Raw genomic sequence first — 19,097 nt, 5'->3', positions numbered from 1 at the left:
GTAGTCTGAACCAAGACAGCAAACTTTTTATTGCAGCAGCACATTACAGCTTCACTCCAACACTGCATCACTGCTTAACGGAGATCTTTTTACTAAGAGGCAACTCAACAAAGAAGTTAACACTGCCTATCCTGAAATCTGATTCCCAACTTTTTATAGGAAGATGGGTTTCAGAAATGAATAGCTGTGTTCCACTTGAAAAAAATTACATATACACTCAGGAATGATTATAATACTTTTACAGAGATGTGGCAGCCCTATTTAGCATCTATGGACATTTTGCCAGCTTCTATGGTGGACGGGTTGTAGTTTTTGCATTCTCTTTGTTGTCAGTGCTTACTCTTGTCTTCCTTGCCTCTCAACCGTTTTTTATTTTATTTTATAATTATTATTTATTTTATTTTATTTATTTTTAAATTAATTTTCTATCATTAATATTTTCATTATTTAATTTTATTTATCTATTTATTTTTTCTCTCTCGCTTTTCAGTTTGTGGGTGGGTTGGGGAAGGGGTTTGGAGTTGTGTGTTTGTGTTTTCATGTATATCTTGTTGAATTGAAAACTGAAAAATAAAATATTCTAAAAAAAAAAAAAACATTGCCTATCCTCAGGTAGTGGAATTGGACGGTGAAACGACTGGAGTAATGGCGGAAACGCTCGGGGAAACGAGCCCTGTTGATGGAGGAGGCGAAGAAGGCGACGAGGGACTTGATTGAGACGGTACAAGTTCAAAACAGACATTCATTTGGGAATTTCACTGCCTTTATCATAGCACTGAGATTGGAAAGTAACCCGGCTGTGTTTGTGACAGCGGCTCCAACAATTACCACTTTGAAACACGAGGAAGGGAAGTTGAAAAGTTAAACGGTTCATTTGAATATTGAAACCCTTCTGTGTTCTTTTGTACCTTTGTGGTGAGACCTCAGCCCAGAGAGAAGTTGGGGAACAACCGTACTTTTACATGTAACGTAAGTTCGGTGTATAAATATAGCACCTTTCAAAAGGTGTGTAAACCACTGAGAGTTCAGTAGCCTTGTTTTTTTTCTTGTCAAGATTCCCCAAGCAGAAATAAAATGGATAATGCATCAAAGGACGAATGCCTTATTTATCTACATAAAAAGCAGAAGTTAAAAGAAAAAAAAAAAAGGAACTGGATGACAGAAGATAAGAGTATTTCTGCATGTGTAGTGTTGCACCAAACCCAAAACAAATAAGATCACAATTCAAACACTTCTGACAGGGTGTGTGAGTGTTGTAACCTGGTTACCTCAGCATCAGGACGCAGGGAGCGCAGGAAGCTCTTCAGGTCTCCGTGGGTCATCAGCTCCATCACCACCAGGGTTGGCTGGCCTTTAGACACAACACCCAGCAGACGCACCTGGGAGACACGGAGGAGGTTTGATTATCTGTCCGGTAACAGCCAAGGTTATAATAGTTTTGGATTTTTCATTAGTTTTAGTTGTAGTTGTGAATTTTTGTTTTCAAATTCAGTTAGTTTTAATTCGTTTTTAGAGTGAGTTTTCTAGTTTTGGTTTAGTTTTTATTTTTTGAAAATGCTTAGTTTTAGTTTAGTTTTTTATTAGTTTTAGTTTTATTGTAATGGGCTATATGTTGGGTGTGAGATTCAAATAGATCATAATAAATTTTGCCTTTATTTCCTTTGGTTTATTCATCTCAGCCCCAATAAGGTTATTAACTCTTTCTGGGTGTTTTGAATTTTGGTTCTAGTGTCGACATCCCAGTCTCAGTAAACATATTCACCATGTGTTGCATGTTCAAATAGAAACACTGAATTATGAATGAAAAAAGTTGACAAAAACGAAAACTAAGGACATTTTCACTTTAATTTTAGTTAGGTTTAGTTAGTTTTGTAACCACGCAATACAGTTTGTTTTTTTAAAAACTCTAGTTTTTATTTTTATTTCAGTTAACGAAAATGTTTTTTCAATTCTAGTTTTCGTTATTTCGTTAGTTTTCGTTAACTATAATAACCTTGGTAACAGCAAGGTGATACTGCTGCCCTTCATGCAGCTAAATGCAGGTTTGGTATTTGCATGAGGGGACATTTGCTACTTACTAGATCAGTACTGTGTCTAATTATTGACATTGCAGTGAAGTTCACTGATTCACACCCTACATCACACTTTTAAACATTGTCAGTAACACCAACACCACAATGCTTCGTGTTTATGTACAAGTTTCAGAAGTCATCGTCTCTTCTTACCACATGGTGGCAGCTGAAGGCCTTCATGACCGAAGCCTCGTTCAGGAACTCAATTCTCTCCCTCAGGCTCGCCGACTCGTTCACCGTCTTCACCGCTACGTGTGAGTCCCCCTCGCCCTTGATGATGTCCTTGGCGATGCCCTCGTAGACCATGCCGAAGGAGCCCTGACCCAGTTCCCTCAAAATGTTGATTTTGTCTCTGGCAACCTCCCACTCGTCCTCCTCGTACACTGCAGGCACATTTCACAGCAACATGTCACACATGCAGCTTATAATGATGGTGTTTATGTGTGCATAAGAAAGCAGGTTAGATAAGGCGAGAAATCAAATGATTTCAGTCGTCAGATTTATTTCACTTGCATCATTCAAATACTGGTGTTGTTTTAGATAAATTAAATGTTAAACAAAATAAAGAAATCTGGGTAGTTTTTGCACAATCCTGCAGCTTGAAGAGATTCTAGGAAGAATAAAGTTTTTCGGAAATTTCATCAGGCTGTATCACATGCACAAGTGTTTATTTTGTAAACAAAAACTATGACTAAATATAGGTTTGTCAGAAACATCATTAAACACTAACTGTGACCTAACAACATGCAATATTTTTGATGAAAAAAGTTGCATTTTTACAAAATTTCTTTATTTTTGTTGACAAAAAGAGCAGAGGAAATATTATCGACTATTTTCTCAATGCAGCGATTTCCTGTCCTGTTCTACCTATTTTGAATCTTGTCAGTCGATGAAATGGCCGTTATCAGTTGTTATCAGCGTTATAAATACAGATTAGACTTACTAGTAGGGGAAGAAGGTCAATAATAGTCCATTCAATGGCCAGACGTAGTTTCATTAGATTTGACATTCAGTTTAGGCACCGAAACGATGTTGTTACGTTTAGGAACGAAAAAATAAGTAAAATTGTCTAAACAGGATTTCTTCCAGGAAACTGCATTTTTCATGCAGTCTAAAAAGTTAAATGGTGAAATCAGACTCCCTTAATGCATGTAAAGACATAAAAAGCACAGTTCAGAGTGAATATATTATCACAATTACCAATGTTAAAATGTAACAAAATGATTCAAGACAATTTAGAAATGTCTACATTTTGACTCATTTGTACGTAGTGAGCATGACAGTAGCACAAAGTGTCATTATTGCATATATATTTTTTAAATAAATAGTATTTTAAATAATAAAGTTATACAGAATATAGTTTCCCTCATCTTGTTACTGTATTGGAGACAACTGCTTTGTTTATGATCTTTAATTCTCTGTGAAAGAAATCGGGGACTGTGGCGGACAGAAGGTTTACTGTGAGAGGTCTTAGCTCGGTCCATGTTACTTAAAAAAAACTGGCGATGGCCATCACAGAGCGTCCATAAAGGTTAATACTGTTTTCACCATCAGAGAGAAGAAAGAGAGTTTTCCCTTTAGAGAAAACACAAGCGGCCTAAGCTGACAAAATACAGGTCTTTGTGGTCCCCATGTAATATCCCCTTATCCACTGTAATGTAGTTTTATTTTTAAGTAAAACACCATAATCCCTTAAATCAAAACTATAAATCCCTGTTAAATTGAAAAAAATTGTGAAGTCTTTGCTTACCGTCATTAGCGCTGAGATACTCTGGGTTTGAAGAGGCGTAGATGGGACCACTCGGCCCTTGAGTTTGACTAGACGAAAGAGAGAAAAGTCTAGTTGTAGTAACACAAATTAAATATAAAATAGTGACAGTGTTGAACGGGATGTGATAACTGCGTACCTCTTTTTGAACATGACGAATCCCGCCACGGCCACAAACAGCAGCAGGACGAAGCAGATGACCGGCCCGATGACGATCTTCACCACGTAGAGAGGATCGCCTGTTAAAAACCAGACAGACAGTGAGTCACATTTCAGGTGAAGAACAAAAACAACATTAAACTGCAGCGCGGATCAATATGCAGCTCTGTGAAGATAATCTGCTTCAAGTAGAGGTGGCAAAAGTTGGACAAACTATCTAACAACTTAGATGCAAGATACTGGTTAAAGTGATAAACCCCCTCTCGAGTTCTGGACTCCACTCATCTGGTTCTGTTTTTTGTTTTTTTTGTTTGTTTCTGTTTCAATAACTATACTAGTATTAGTCAGGGCTATACATGTATGTAGCAAACTATCTTTATTTAATTTACTAGTATTATCATTTGAGTTGATGTTGCTCTTGTCATCGATGTTATCACCCCATGATAAGGTTTTGTTTGCAGAAGAAAACATGGATGAAGGAAGGTGTACATGGGGAGGATAAACTCACTATTATTAAGGCTGTTATTATGATTTTCGAATTATCATTATCATTATTTTATTTTTTTCTGATTTTCAAGTTGCCAATTTAGTCAATTTAGGTATAAATATGTCTTTGTAAGAGAATTGTGATAGAGTTTAAATGCTTTTGCAAGGATGTGATTTTGATTTTATTTATATTATTTTTTTAATTTAAATTTTTTAAAACCATTTCTTTCTTTTTATGCTTTGATGAAAAGACTTGACATGTTTACAAGATGTAGAGCAACATGTATGTTCTGTTTTGTTTTTCTTCAAATAAAAAGTTTAATAACAAGTAGAGGTGGCAGCATGTTTTGATCTTGTGATCAAACCGCAGCGTCGGGTTAATATTTTTGTGTAGCACCTGCAGGAACAGTATGATTACTAGTGTGTAGTCTTGGCCTGGCGTACAGATGAAGACTTACTTGCGTCCTGGACGTAGAAGTACGTGGGCTCGGTCCAGGATCCGTTCCCGGCCAGCGAGGTGGCACGGATCCTCACCGTGTAGTTCCCAGGGTGCATCACTTTCAGCTTGCAGCCGCGGGTCACTTTGTACATGTTCCTGGACACGCAGTAAAGCAGCTCCTGCAGGAGAGCAACGCCGACGTTAAGGCAAACAAGAACCAGCATCACGTGACAAAAAGCTGCTTCATAATTTCCAAGTTTAAAATAACATTTTGACTCATAGCACACAATGTTTGATGTTATTTTTTTATGATTCCACTGTGGGAACAGCTGAGTTGTTATTATTGTTTTCCACTGCAAATGATAGTCTGCAACATCAGCCAGATGTTTTGTTGTCCTGTTTCCATCGCAACTAAAACATGGTGCAACGCTAAAATTACTTCTCCATTAAATTTATCAACCAAATTACATGAGAGAGACCACAATTTAAAGAAAAAAAAAAAAGACAAGTCATAAGTATTGGTTCTGTTATTTGTCTGTGCTGCATGGGCCGTTTTAAGATTTGATTTGATTCTCAGTTAAATTGTCTTTCATTAGGAGCTCGAGCTGTTTAATGAGTTTAATGAGAAAGGGAAATATATAAAGAGCTTTCTGAGTGTGTGTGTGTGTGTGTGTTGAGGTGAACTCACAGTGAACTCATGTACACAGCGATCACATCCCTACAAACTCTAAAGCAACAAAGGCATGACAGATGTGTGTGCAGATGTGTTTCTTCACCTCGGTGTCTCCCAGTCTCTTGTAGCCGACCTCGTACAGGATGATCATCCCATTAGGTGAGTTCGGTTCCTGCCATGCAATGTGCACCACGTTCTCTGACACCTCGTAAGTGATTGGACCCGCGATGTCATCAGCTTTGTCTGCACAGAACAAAGTCACATATGTTCTCATGAATCAGATGTCTGTAAAAACTCAGGTTCGAAAAAAGGAGATTAAACAAATGTTGGGTATTAACTTGAGATAAATCAGATAAAGATTTAAGCTTCTTACTGAGCATTTTGCTTTCTAACAACAACAACAACAAAGAACCAGTTTTGTGGTTAAAGCCATAGCCCCCCAGCATGGTACAATGGAGCATAAGGGTAAAACATGTCTTTGTCAACTCTTTTTATTTATTTTTTTCAAATTTTTGTACTTTAATTAATTCCATACTATTTACTTTCACTCGTGTTTTAAGTCCCACTATATATATGTCTTTTTTGTGGGTATCATTTGGTCAATACTAAAAAAAAAATGTATTTTTTCTTTTTTAGAAGTGTTGGCAGGAGAGGGGAGGTATATGCTGCTAATGTTCACGTACTATGTAACTCATTAATATGGACGTTTATATATAAGTGTAGTATGTCTTTGTTTCTTGTCGACATAAAAGGAATGTAATTTATTTAAGTCTATGTTCTTTCTTTAACATTTGTTTTAAATTAAAGTAAAAAAATTCTGCCATTTCTGCTGCAATGATTTTTCAAACTGTTCATCGAGACTCCTGACTTTTTTTATACGTGTGTAAAATAATTAGTGTGTACTGTCATTATTAGCACGATTTTTTAAAAGTAAAATAACAGACATAGTGTAGACATTGTTAATGTGGTAAATGACTATTAAAGCTGGAAACAGCTGATTTTCTTATGAAATACCTATTAATACTATTATGTTAATCCACTTTTATAGTGTTAAAAGGTTCATTGATCATTAAAACACCAGTGCATTATGCTGAAAACTGTTTTGTGCCGATTTGAGAAGCTAGCTGAGTATCAAGAGGTAAAGTTGGAGATTTTTACAGGATAAAAAGATTAATTTTACCATTGTTAATGTCTTTACTAGGTTTTTTGATTCATTTTGTAACAATAGTTCATGAGTAAAACAGTTTGTTTTCCATGTTAAAAAACAGACATTTTCTAGTTGACCCGAAACTTTTGATCGCTAGTGTAAACCGGTGGACTATCGGTTATTTATATGGAAGAAAGAATGTTTGATTTGATGGGATGAGAAGTAAACATTTTCAATACACTGGACTTTTTGGTTATGCCGCAGCATGAAACTGCCTCTGAAGATGCAGTTTTCCAAAATGTAACTGTTTTACAGTTCAAAGTTCAAAAGCCCATTTCACTAGTTTTTCAACAAATGCTTTGAGGAATTGCAACCCACAGTGCAAAAAAACATCTCAGTAATCAGCGCTTTAAAACTGAAGGTGCTGCCAAAATAACCTGTTCGATCCTGAAAATCAACAGACCCTGCTGCTCATAAAGCTACAGTAATTTACAGCTTAGAGCTCCTTGACGTAACTAAAGAGAGCTCTCAGTGCTTCCTAACCTTCAGGCATTGTGCGGGCGCTGACATACGCCGCCATGCTGCAGCGGGCCGCGTCGGTGGGGTGGTTGCAGGCGTGGACCTCGATCTGGTAGCTGGTGAAGTGGCGCAGGTTGGAGATGACGGTGGACTCCTTGGCGGGGACGGTGACCACCGTCTTCGTGCTTTCAAAGGTTTCCTCGTCCTCAGGGATCTCCGTGCCGTGGGGCGGGCTGGGGGCGGTGGTGAGGAAGGGGTGCGTTCGGTTGGCGATGCCCACCACAGCACGTCGCTGCCTCGAGCGTCTGAACAAGGCAAAGTTAAAGTGATTTACACGATGAACCTAAGATATTTAATTTCAAAACCAGGAAGACACATTTAGAGGCGAGAAGCAAAAAAAGAAAAGAAATGAAAAAGATGAAAACAGAATTAGATAAGAGAGACTGCAGGGAGCAGGAGTTGGTATATAAAAGGGTTAAACGGGCCGTATTTTCTTTGAGATGGTTGAATAGCTTTGGAAAACCTTCTCTAACACCTTTCTGATGTTGGATTTAGGGGAGATATGTGTCTGTTACTTCCCTGTAACTTACATACCCACTTCACAATATGATTGGCCGGCTGTATTATGGTGAGAAAACCAGAGGTTGAACTTCTTCTTTTCTAGTTCTCTCTTTTCATTTGCGGCATGACTGTTTATTTTGGTCACTTCTAGAGTTCATAACTAAGTGCAACACTATGAATGTCCTGCAGCAGAGAGCGTCCCTGATGCTCTGTTAGCTTCATATCTAAATTATATCACATTTTCCCTTCTCTATGACGGCCACGCTTTTATCCCACCAACTGTTTGTCCATGCAACTGATAAGTGAATGGGTCGGAAGGAAAATTTACCTGAATCCTTGATGCTACAGTGACACTTTAATCAAACTACAATGGAAAAGGTTTTTGTGTGGGAGGTGATGTGGAGCTAAACTTAAAGCGACGTTTATCTAGATTGAGTTTGACAACAAAAAGACAAAGGAAAGCCTTTCTAATTTAATCCAACTTGACTCAAACTTTTAAAAACGGTTCTCTCGAGGACAACGTTCATGAATAAGTTAAGAAACACTTCAGTTCTCTTACATTTAATTCTTAAAAAGACAATCCTGTTGTCAGTTGCCTTACTTGATCTCAAAGACTTCATTGTGGAGGTAATTCTCAAAGGTTTTGCGGTACTCTGAGTCCTCTTTCTCCTTTTTGAGCTCCTTGTCAGTTTTGGGGCAGGCGCAGCACCGAGTCCCTGGGCCCTGCTCCTCTGTCTGGTTCCACTTCTGCTCCTCGTCATTGTCCACCTGAGTCGGCACTCGAGACGGCAACTTCATCCCTGGTGAAATAAAGCCAGACACGGCAACCAGAGAGTCAGACAGAATGGGATGATTGGTGCTATAAACACAGACGCATAACTCAGTTTTATGCACAAATCTTCATGAACACACTCCTCCCACACACACAAACACACGCCTGAGGGGCATGTCTGTCATTCACATCCGGAGGTCCTCAACCTCTCCAGTGGAGATAAATTACAAGTGACACGACCTCCCCGCAGACTACCATCTCTCCGGATGTGTGGGAGTTATGGGAGTTCAAAGGAGAAAAGTTTGGGCTTGGTTGTGTGCTAACACGGAAGGACACTGATGGCAGAGCACCCACGGAGGTCAGGCTGCGACAGGAATAACTCAACAAGGATAAATGTGTGAACTTTTCCTGAACCCGAGCCGGACCGAGAGGAACCGTGCCAGGTTTCATGTAGTTTAAGCTACATAATACTACCCAAACAAAAAACAAAAAGTTCACCTTAACTGCACTGGATTTTCTTGCTCAGTGGGTAAAAAGAACAAGAGTTCAATTCACAAAGGGGTCACTGTGTTTGAAATGCACTCAAAGATTTAACACATTTCTGTTGCACTATGCGGTCCAACCTGCTGAGGCTCCAGCAACACACACATTGTCCTGGACACACAGTCATGGAAAAAAATAACACCATTCTTGCTTTCTCCTTGATTTCTTGTTCATTTAATGCCTGGTACAAAAAATGTCTAGATATCAGCTCTTGAATTAAATTCTTATGAGCTATTTTTTGTTGTTATCATTATATTTGTCCAAACAAATGTACCTTTAGTTGTACCAGGCATTAAAATGAACAAGAAATTGAAGAAAACAATGCTCTGATCATTTTTTTCCCATGACTGTGTTGCTGTTTTCATTTTGTACACTTTCTTTTCTAATATTTGGTGATTTGAATGTTTTAACAGATTTTTGCTTGTCAAATATGTAATACAAATATGCATGTCACTCTTTGTTAGGACAGCCCAATTACAGCAAAGCTCATAAATAATTATTTTGGTCAATATTAAGATCAAGACTATAACTTAAAGTAAAAACAACAACAACAATGAGGGGAGTATCCATGTCATGGGTAAATAACAAAATCTGGGGGCCGTCACTTTTTTACTAAAATCACATTTGAAGGAAAATAAAAAAGTATTTGTTTGAACTAATTCTAAGGCACTTTTACAGTTTATGGAACTAATTTCTGACAAAGCAAAGTCACAATTAATAGGATGACAGACATCCTTTTATTTATAATGGTGAATATAGCTACATAGATTTGATCAGTTTGGATGATCCCATTCAGACTACATCAACACCTATCATGATGTCTCAGTGACATCATGATAGGTGGTGATTTAGGTGTCACATGCCAATTCAGAGGACATGGCCCAACCCTCTATTAAACTTTATTGAACTTAATATAAATCACCCAATGAGGAGAATCAGAAAGTCATCACAGAGTGTCCTGCCAGTGAACTGGAGCAACTTGAAGTAGTCAGCAGCTCTTCTACTGATGTGAAGATGTGAAATGACATTCCCTTTCTTTCCTTCTTTCGCTCTCAGACAGTCAGACACAGAAAACCACAAACACAGAAACAGTCACAACAACAACATGAAGACAACCACAAACAATGTGGCTCACCCTTCTGACAGTAGTCAAACTTGTAGAGCTCGCTGGCTTCAGGCTGGCGCTGGCAGAACACCAGGTAGTGAGTGATGTTGCCGTTGGGGTCATTGGGAGGTTTCCACTTGAGGATGATCTGGGAGGAAGAGTTGGACGAAGAAATTGGGTCCAGCGGTACTGAGGGTTCTGTGGAGACATCACAGACATACAGACAATGTTGTTTAATAAGTAGGACTGGTTCTATAAAGGGCAGCTGGTTGATTAACAGTGACAATAAAAACATAAAACACTTAGCATGTTAGGGTTGGGCAACTGGGCGAATATATCGACTATCGGCAATTGGCAGAGTACATTGGTAGCGTTTTTTTTAGGGCCGGGACTTTAACGCATTAATTAAGATGAATTAATTACACAAAAATGAACGTGTTAAAAAAATGACGCATTTTAATTGCACTTATTTTTGCCCCGCGGAACGTTTCTCACTGGATGAGTTTCAGGCGGACCGATTATACTGGAGCACCAACTAGCGTTGATGAGTTCAGACAACAACAAACCACAGTGAACATGAAGGAAGAAGCTGATGAGACCTTTGGTTGGCCCCGTGGATGATGGGACATTTAGTTACAAAAAAAACAACGGATGGAAGCGTCGATAAGTACATGGTTGTGTTGCTATGCAACAAGGAATTCACATATCACCATAGCAGCACATCCAGCCTCAAGTATCACCTCAATGCTAAACATATTGCAGCTAGCGGCTAGTGTGGTAGCTAGCGTGGATTGTGTTTTTACTTAAAAAACCAAAGTATTCTAGTTTACAGAAGGCCTACCTACCTATAGGCTACCTGGATTTATGAAATGTACTATATTTCTAAATATGCTATTGCTACACTTAATGGCAAAAATTGCACTGGTCTGTTGGACTTGAACAAAAATAAACAATATTTTTGTTGCTTAAGCTTATGTATTCAGTCATTATTCAATGGTATACTAAAAATCCATGTGAATAAAATTACTTTTCACTGTTCTCAGGTCAAATATTTATATTAGATTAAAATGCGATTAATTTCGATTAATTAATTACAAAGCCTCTAATTAATCTGATTTTTTTTTTTTTAATCGAGTCCTGTCCCTAATAAAAATCTAAAATATTAGAATTTTGGGATAATGTCACATAAATCCGCTCATCATAATTTTAGCTGATTCACTAAAATGACCTACAACAACACTGAGCGGTTAAGGGTCCAAACTACAGCCTGAAAATGTTGATTTTCAGTAACAAAATGTTTAAAATGTTTCTTGGCCATTTTGTTGAAAATACTGCCAGTATCTCAAACCATGCAAAGTAGAGTACATTGAGAATATCATATTTAATATGACTGATCATGATAGTGCCATTAAGTACTGTCTGTTTTTTTTATTTAAAAGGTATGTTTTCTGTTATACCGAAAAGGGATTCTCATAATAAGTTTTATTTTCAGTAAAAAAATGTTTTAATTAACTAAAAAAGCAAGATCTTAAAAAAATCCTGATAAATTGGTGTCACAAGTGGTTGATTTCTAAAAATGAATACTTGTGAATTATAAAGATAGGAGGGAAGGGGAAGTGCTATTTTGATCTAATTTACATTTCATGATGAAACACACTTACTGGCAGGGTGTTGGCTCAGTGACCACCAGCTGCCTGCTCCGTGTCTCTGCAGTTCTTCTTTATTACACCATTTGGATAGTTTGCTCTTTTACACCCGAGTGATTTAAATGAATGCTGGATGTCCAAGTTAATCAATAGCAAATAAACAAACAATATTCAGTTTCAGTAGTAGTTCTGCACTCAAGGCAGCACAGGAACCTTATTTTGTTTGTAATACTTTGTACATTGTTGGAAGATACTTTAACACTATTTTTGTCTGTGGTGTCCAGTGTGACTTTAATAGTTTCATTTTACTTTTTCTGCTAAGTGTGAAGCTGTGGTTTACATGTTTAGTTTCAGTTCTAGTTTGCAGTAGTTTTGGCAGCTGTGGTGTTTTGAATAAAATGTTGCTTTTGAGAAAACTCATTTGAAATAAAGCTCATTTTTTAAAACATGTCTTCATTCTTTTATAATTCTCAATTTTACATTCTCAAAGAAAATAGTTATGCCTTATTTGCTTACCTTTATTTTTTTAGACTTTTTGGATGACTGATTTGGAATTGCTTCAATTTACTTTTAATTTTAACTTTATTACTTTTAATTTTAGTTGATATTTATGCCTTTAAAAAAATCATCTTTTTGTTTTTACAACAGATGTAACTTGCCAGTTATGTTTATGCAACATGTAGTTTCTGTTTCAGTTCTGTTTACTGTAATAACTTTAAATTATCACATTTAACATGATATGCATCCCGCATAGAATTTGGAGCACGGGTGAAATTTCAGCGTCATTTCTTGCAAGACGTGTGACGTTTATTTTTCTATTCTTAATTCGATCCGACTTAGTGAACAGAGATTAGCAGCACTAATGCAGGAGGCATAATAAACATGAGTCAGTGTGTGATTTGCAGAAGCAAGATTGGGGCGTCTGGCACCGAGGGCTTGTTGTTGTTGCCGAGAATTAAATGCGGCTGAACTGTCTCTGGCAGCTACATAATCATTGTTACAGAACACATTGTTCGTTTTATCCTTTCAAACATCTAAGTGTGGTTTGTTACACTTGATTTGCATTAAATGTGGGCAGCTGATAAGGTGTGTCTTCTGTACTGCCAGTACAAAAAGAGGTCAGCGGGTACATGTAACACTGGCAGCAACACTGACTGGCATCGCTGTACATCTGAGCCATCTCTTGAGTAGACGTATGAATCAGATTTTCCAGTGGGAGGAAAAACAATCATAAAGAAAGTGGCCTGGCCTGAAGTGCAAGAAGAGTTCTGAGACAATAAATATGTTAATAAACAAAGTGTTGACATTTGTAACTCATAAAAAAAAGAAAGAATGAACCCGAAGCAGACACAAAGAGCCGAACGTCTCATTAGTGTCATCGTGTTGTCCCCATTTCATGATAATGCAACACACTGGTCCGACCGCATTGTCAGACTAAGTTTCAGCAGCAAACAGCTTATTTGTAATGACAGCTCTGCCCTGCGACGAGGTATGCTGGGTAGACATGACACAGACCGGGAACCTGGAGCGGCTGCCAGACTGACGCGTCTTCGCTGGAAGCCGCGTGAGCGTGGGTTGTTGTGTTTGATGCGGTTTATCAGGAAGGAAGAGCGCATTGTGTAAAAGGAAGCCAGTTAGACAGGCAATCATGACTACGGCGAACTCAAACTGCACACGACGCTCGCTGTGGGTGGCAGAGTATAATTAAGTAGTGGGGATGAGATTTATGATCGCTGCGTGACCGCCCGATGCAGACACCTTGCACGAGGTGGAACCCTGTTGGTTGGTGGCACCCCGGGCGGATCGTGCCATCTGTCTTCCTCTTCCCTGTTCTTGTGCCAAGGACACTTTGGCAGCTGCCAGAATGAAACACACAACACTGAGTCCACCAGTCAATGATAGTAACACCATGAGAAATGTGGATTCAAGACAACCCTAAAAATAGTTAGCAGTGGAGACGGAAAACGCCTTTCACCAGACATGGGGTTTACTGACCTCGGTTCAGATGAGCTGTTCAGGATAATGAATGAATGAATGAATGAATAACCTGCAACTTAACATAAGCTGAACTTTTAACAACCTGTAAGATTTGAGTGTTTCTACTGTTACGTTATTGATATTTGTCAACGAAAAGACAAGGACACATCATCTTCACCAGGTGGCTGTTTCTTTGATAATTGTACAAAGATATACACGATGCATACCTACACAAACCTAACATTACTGTAAAATATCAGAATATCACCTGTACTGTTGTGTGTTGAGGGTATAGGTTTGGATATTATTTTGGTTTTCTGAGTGGTGTGAAAGGGACCAGCCCCCCGCTTAAGATTGGAAGGTGTCTCACTTTCTGTAATAAGTTTTTGACTTTGGCAAGCTTGTGTTTCTGTTCATATTATTAGAGCTATTTTGATTTACCCTATGTGAGGAAATATGAGCTGTGGGGGTTGGAGTTTTGTGCATATCCTCTGTAACCTGTTGACTGTGTGTGATAAAAAATATAATAAAAAAAAAAAAAAAAAGAAAGAAAAAAAGAATATCACCTGTACAATGATGTTGACAGGTTTTCAATGTAGTAAGTCTAATATTCAATTCAATTCAGTTTTATTCATGCCGGACAGCTGCATCTGATTTAGGACGCTGCAGCTCAAGTCCTCAGTAAGAACAAGACAGTGGATCACTCCTCTTCTGAGGTCTTTACACTGTCTTCATGTCTGTCAAATAATTGATCTCAAAATACTTTTGTTGGTAATTAGCCCTTTGAACTCCAAACCCGCCGGTGGATTTGAAAAGTATATTTTCTTTATCATAGAAAGAAAATGTGAAAACAGGCATTACGAATGTTTCAGTTAGAAAAGTAGCTAAAAAGAATCTTAAATAGTGATATTTCATTTTAAAAAATCATGTAATTCTACATGTCTCTTTAGAAATAACCAAAAACAAACTGTTGAAAAAAAAACAACAATCTTGTGACAAACATTCACTGAAAATTGGACAGAACTGCAGGCTTTTTACACAGAGCAGAGAGGAGGGGACAGGACAGGTGAGGCCGTAAGTAGAGGCTGTAAAAATGTAAAAATAGTTCAATATGTATAGCATGGGGCTGCACGGTGGTGCAGTGGTTAGCACTCTTGCCTCACAGAGAGAGGGTCAGCGGTTTGACTCCGGCCTGCGGCTCTTCTGGGTGGAGTTTGCACGTTCTCCCACAATAATCGATAATCAATATAATCGATAATCGGTTAAGGATAATGAATGAATATATAGCATGTGGGCCGCCCCTCCCAAGTCCCAAATTTGCGTCTGAGGGTTTTACAGCGTAGGCCACAGGTGGAAACTGAGTGGGTCCTGAATAAATTCGCAAAAAGTTGTAGTGTTAAATTCATGTTTTATGTTATATAGTTATTATGATGGTTACATTTATTATCTGTTGAAAATGTATCTTTATGTGATAGATCAACATTTTGATACTTATCCTCTTTCTTTCAGAGAAGTTTTTATATCTTTTCATTTATTGAGATTTAAAATAAATACATTTTTGCTTCTTTTAACTTAAGAACAAGTAAACAACATAAATCTGAATCAGTCTTACTGGTGGCGTTGGTGCGGACGTAGATGATCTCGCTCTTGGCTCCGTGGACTTGATGCTCGTCTGAGGCTGACAGCTGGGTTTTCACCATTATGGCGTATTGCGTCCAGGGCTTCAGTGGCAGGATGAGATGACCCGGCTCAACCTGGTCCTTTTCCCCTTCTGTGGCTCGACGGGGAGGGTCCACGTCAGCAATCACCCAGCTGTTGGAGCCGCAGGCGTCCTGCCCGTCAAACTCGGTTACGTTCCGGAAAGGTCTATTGTGGGGGGAAAAACAATAACAACATATGAAAGAAAAATGTGCTATATGTTGGCCTAAATTGTATTCCAGTCGAGTGAGGACATTGAGTTTCAGTTTGATGTTTCATAGCAATTCATCACTAAATTTATCTGACTAGTGAGTAAAGGAAATAAAAGGATATAAAGCAGAAAAAGGTGTCTGTCATGATTTAAAAATGGTGTTAGCTCTTTATTTTTATTTAATAGCAATTGACTAAAAATGTACATCAATGTTTATTTAGCTTTTTATTTAATCCCTAAACATTTTAATGCATCTACAAACATTTTCATAAAGCAGCTCAAAAAATTACTCTATCTGCCACCATATCGCTGATGAATTTACCCCCATCTAAAATCAATATCGGCATCTGTCTAAAAAAAAAAAACACCACATCAGTGAGGATGGAGAGACTAAAATGATGCTGGTTCAAAGGGAGGACACTTTCCTGATTTCAGTACTTTGTAGGGCGGTCACATTTTAAAAAGTCAGCCTTAAACAAATAAAACTTAATAAGAAAGGTCTTCAAATATATGTAAAAGCACATAACCTAATTTGTGAAACATATTGCAGGATGTTTGATTTATTCAAGGAGCCTCTTTGAAGCCAACCGGTGGCTTTATATTTGCCATCATGGCAACTTTACTGCTATTTTTAAAAGGCAGCAAACTGCCTGATCTTAATGTCCGAATTTTCCATAAATGGTGTTAAATCCACATTTTTGGAGATCATGACAAGTTATATATGTATGATACATTATATAATTTATCTGCAAGCAAATTACATTACCACTATCCAAAAGATCTAACTGATATATATGTCTCTATTCATCTTTGTCCTTTCTATAAAGTACTTAAGCAGCTGAAACAATATTTGTCTGGCAGAGATTCAAGTCTGATTGTTAGTGATGGCCGAAGATTTACTCACGCTTCTTTGTAGAGCACCATGAAGCCAAGCAGGTCTCTGAAGTCTGGAGGCCAGAAGGGTGCCCACTTCACCATTATTTTATCGCTCATGGTTCGGATCATGGTAAACTTCAACACATGGTTCTCACCTGAGAGAGAACATCACTCAGTTAAAAGCAACAAAAGGGCAGAAAAAGTTCAAAGTAAAGTGAGGAATGATGTAAATTTTTAATCTCGGTCAGAGAGAGACGACAGTGAAGTAACATCTGCTTTTGTTGATTTAGTATGAAATATCGTGCAGCCGCCCACCTCCGCCTACTCAAGCATTTTAAGGCGATTAAGAAGAGACAAGACTAGGTTCTTAAAGTCTGACACTGTGGGGCCTCCCTCAAGACAAAATTGAGACAACTCCACCAAATCTTGTTCTCCCAATCTGGGTTACTAGAAACTGACGAATCCCAAACTCTGAAGCACCTGAACCTCCCATCTGTCCTCTTCTCTTGACTGCCTCTGTCTTTGTCAAACTAATAAAAGGGGAAAAAAATAAATTATCCCCTAATCTTCACCCTCTGGAGCCCACAACCCACCAGCCAGCTTGAAAGGCATGTTTTAAAAAAACAAACAATAACAATAACAACCAATATTACACCATTTATCATATCCAGAATCTTTTTTACAAAACACTTGTGGGAATTTGGAAAACTGTTGAAATTATAGATTTCATTTTATTCATATTTTTGTCAAATAAATTATCAAAGAAATACAAGTTCCTTTTCGTTCTTTTTTCCAATTAATGGCATTATAACTGTGTTATACTGCACAGAAGACGTTCACAGTTCTCCCTACTTCTAGCTATGATTGTGCTGTTTACATAGAGGAGCAGAACTTTCATATTGTAGTGAAAAACTAGGCCACAGTGAGGAAAAGGGAAGGAAAAAGGAGCAAAAAAGCCCTGAAACTGGGATTCAGAGGGTTATGTGGATCGAACACAAAGTTTATGATGAAACAAATCAAACAAAAAAAAGAAATATTACAATACAGTACAATTCAAACACTTTCAAAGTACTTAAATGACAAAATGTCCTGCCTCTCAAAGCCTTTATCCTCACATCTGAACTGTTACTATAAATACAACTGGTGAAAACAAGTAAACAGAATTAATTTATACCCACAACAATTGATGTATACTGTCATTTTTTTATATTACCAGCTGTTTAGATTATATTTTTAATAAATTATTCAATGCTTATTAATTTGCATTGAATGTTTTTGTGTGATTGTGTACATGAAACACTAGATCATTTTGAAAATAAAAGCATTTTTCAAGGAGAATATTTTTGAAGCCATGATAATTCCCAACCTTTAAAATATAGACGTCTAAAATGCAGCATTTTCCAAACCTTCAAGACAAACTGACCCTGACTACTCCTTATCAACAATGTGTTACCATGTTAACAGTTATTGGTGCTTTGCACTGTTGGTTGTTCCAAGTTAATCTCTGTCAGTAAAAGATCTGCCAGAAAACATTTGCAAACATAGAGGGACAGGAAATGACCGCCATAGCAATAATTATGACTATGTTTGCATCTGTACCAGGGCCGACTCTGCTGTTTTCTGCAGCCATAGTAACTCCTGCAACAACCACCATGCCTTCAGGGTGGAGGGTTCTTACATGAGGCCTGGTCTCCGTTGGTCTTGGAGGCGATGTCGTTCTTGAGTTGCCGGTCTTTGGTCCCCGTCACCTCCTCCATCTTGCGTATCTCAGCCATGCAGAGTTTGGAGTTGTAGTGGAAAAACATGCGTCCCTGCTGGATGTTCAGCTTGTGTTTGGACCAATCCCAGAGCTGCCGCAGGTTCTGGTTATCCAGGGCGTAGAATGAGTAATTCCTGGAAAAGTGCACACGAGATTGCATGAAACATATTTTTCATGATACGTATGACATTTAGCCGAGGATATTATTAAAGACTAACATCAATAGAAGAGATTTTCAGCCTACAATTTGCTTCGTATGCCTATCCTTTGCCATTCCTGTTGTAAGTGTAGCCAATTGTGCTACAAGCGTCTTCTACCTCGTCTGAATGAAGCCTCATGTATGATTTAGGAACGTCTGACCAGAAACAGTTACCACAGGAAGACATTTTGAAAAGGTCAGTCCTTCCGCTTTTAACTCATAATTACAGGAGGAGGCTCTGACATGGCTCAGAAGACGGAGTCTCACCCGATTTCCTGTTCCTCTCCACGAATAACACGGAGTTTGCGGAAAAAAGAGAGGGATACGAGGGCGTAGGAACGTCGCACTGTCAGGTAGCCAGTGATCTCTTCCAGCTGGCCCAGGCTGGCCTCCAGTTCAGCTGCTATGTTGTCTACAGAAAACCAGAAGACACAGAAGTCACTCCTCATTCTACAGTACAAAAGCTCAGAGGCAGCTGGTAGTTTTT

General features: G+C 38.3%; 1 protein-coding gene across 1 annotated transcript in view; it reads right to left on the bottom strand.

The window, feature by feature from the left end:
- Positions 1–19,097, bottom strand: part of insra (insulin receptor a) — a 66,585-nt gene that overhangs the window by 7,857 nt on the left and 39,631 nt on the right. The window contains exons 5-17 of the mRNA XM_059344089.1: positions 18,878–19,022; positions 18,331–18,545; positions 16,681–16,807; positions 15,480–15,733; positions 10,275–10,442; positions 8,426–8,624; positions 7,288–7,568; positions 5,701–5,840; positions 4,944–5,103; positions 3,980–4,079; positions 3,823–3,890; positions 2,226–2,455; positions 1,269–1,379 (exon numbers count right to left, since the gene is read on the bottom strand). Of these exons, the coding sequence (XP_059200072.1) occupies positions 1,269–1,379; positions 2,226–2,455; positions 3,823–3,890; positions 3,980–4,079; positions 4,944–5,103; positions 5,701–5,840; positions 7,288–7,568; positions 8,426–8,624; positions 10,275–10,442; positions 15,480–15,733; positions 16,681–16,807; positions 18,331–18,545; positions 18,878–19,022 (2,198 nt within the window). The remainder of the gene's footprint in view (positions 1–1,268; positions 1,380–2,225; positions 2,456–3,822; positions 3,891–3,979; positions 4,080–4,943; positions 5,104–5,700; positions 5,841–7,287; positions 7,569–8,425; positions 8,625–10,274; positions 10,443–15,479; positions 15,734–16,680; positions 16,808–18,330; positions 18,546–18,877; positions 19,023–19,097) is intronic.

This window comes from Centropristis striata, chromosome 11 (assembly GCF_030273125.1).
Source record: "Centropristis striata isolate RG_2023a ecotype Rhode Island chromosome 11, C.striata_1.0, whole genome shotgun sequence".
NCBI classification, from domain to species: Eukaryota; Metazoa; Chordata; class Actinopteri; order Perciformes; family Serranidae; genus Centropristis; species Centropristis striata.
The sequence above is the reverse complement of the archived record's forward strand: the minus strand, read 5'-3'. Positions and strand labels throughout refer to the sequence as shown.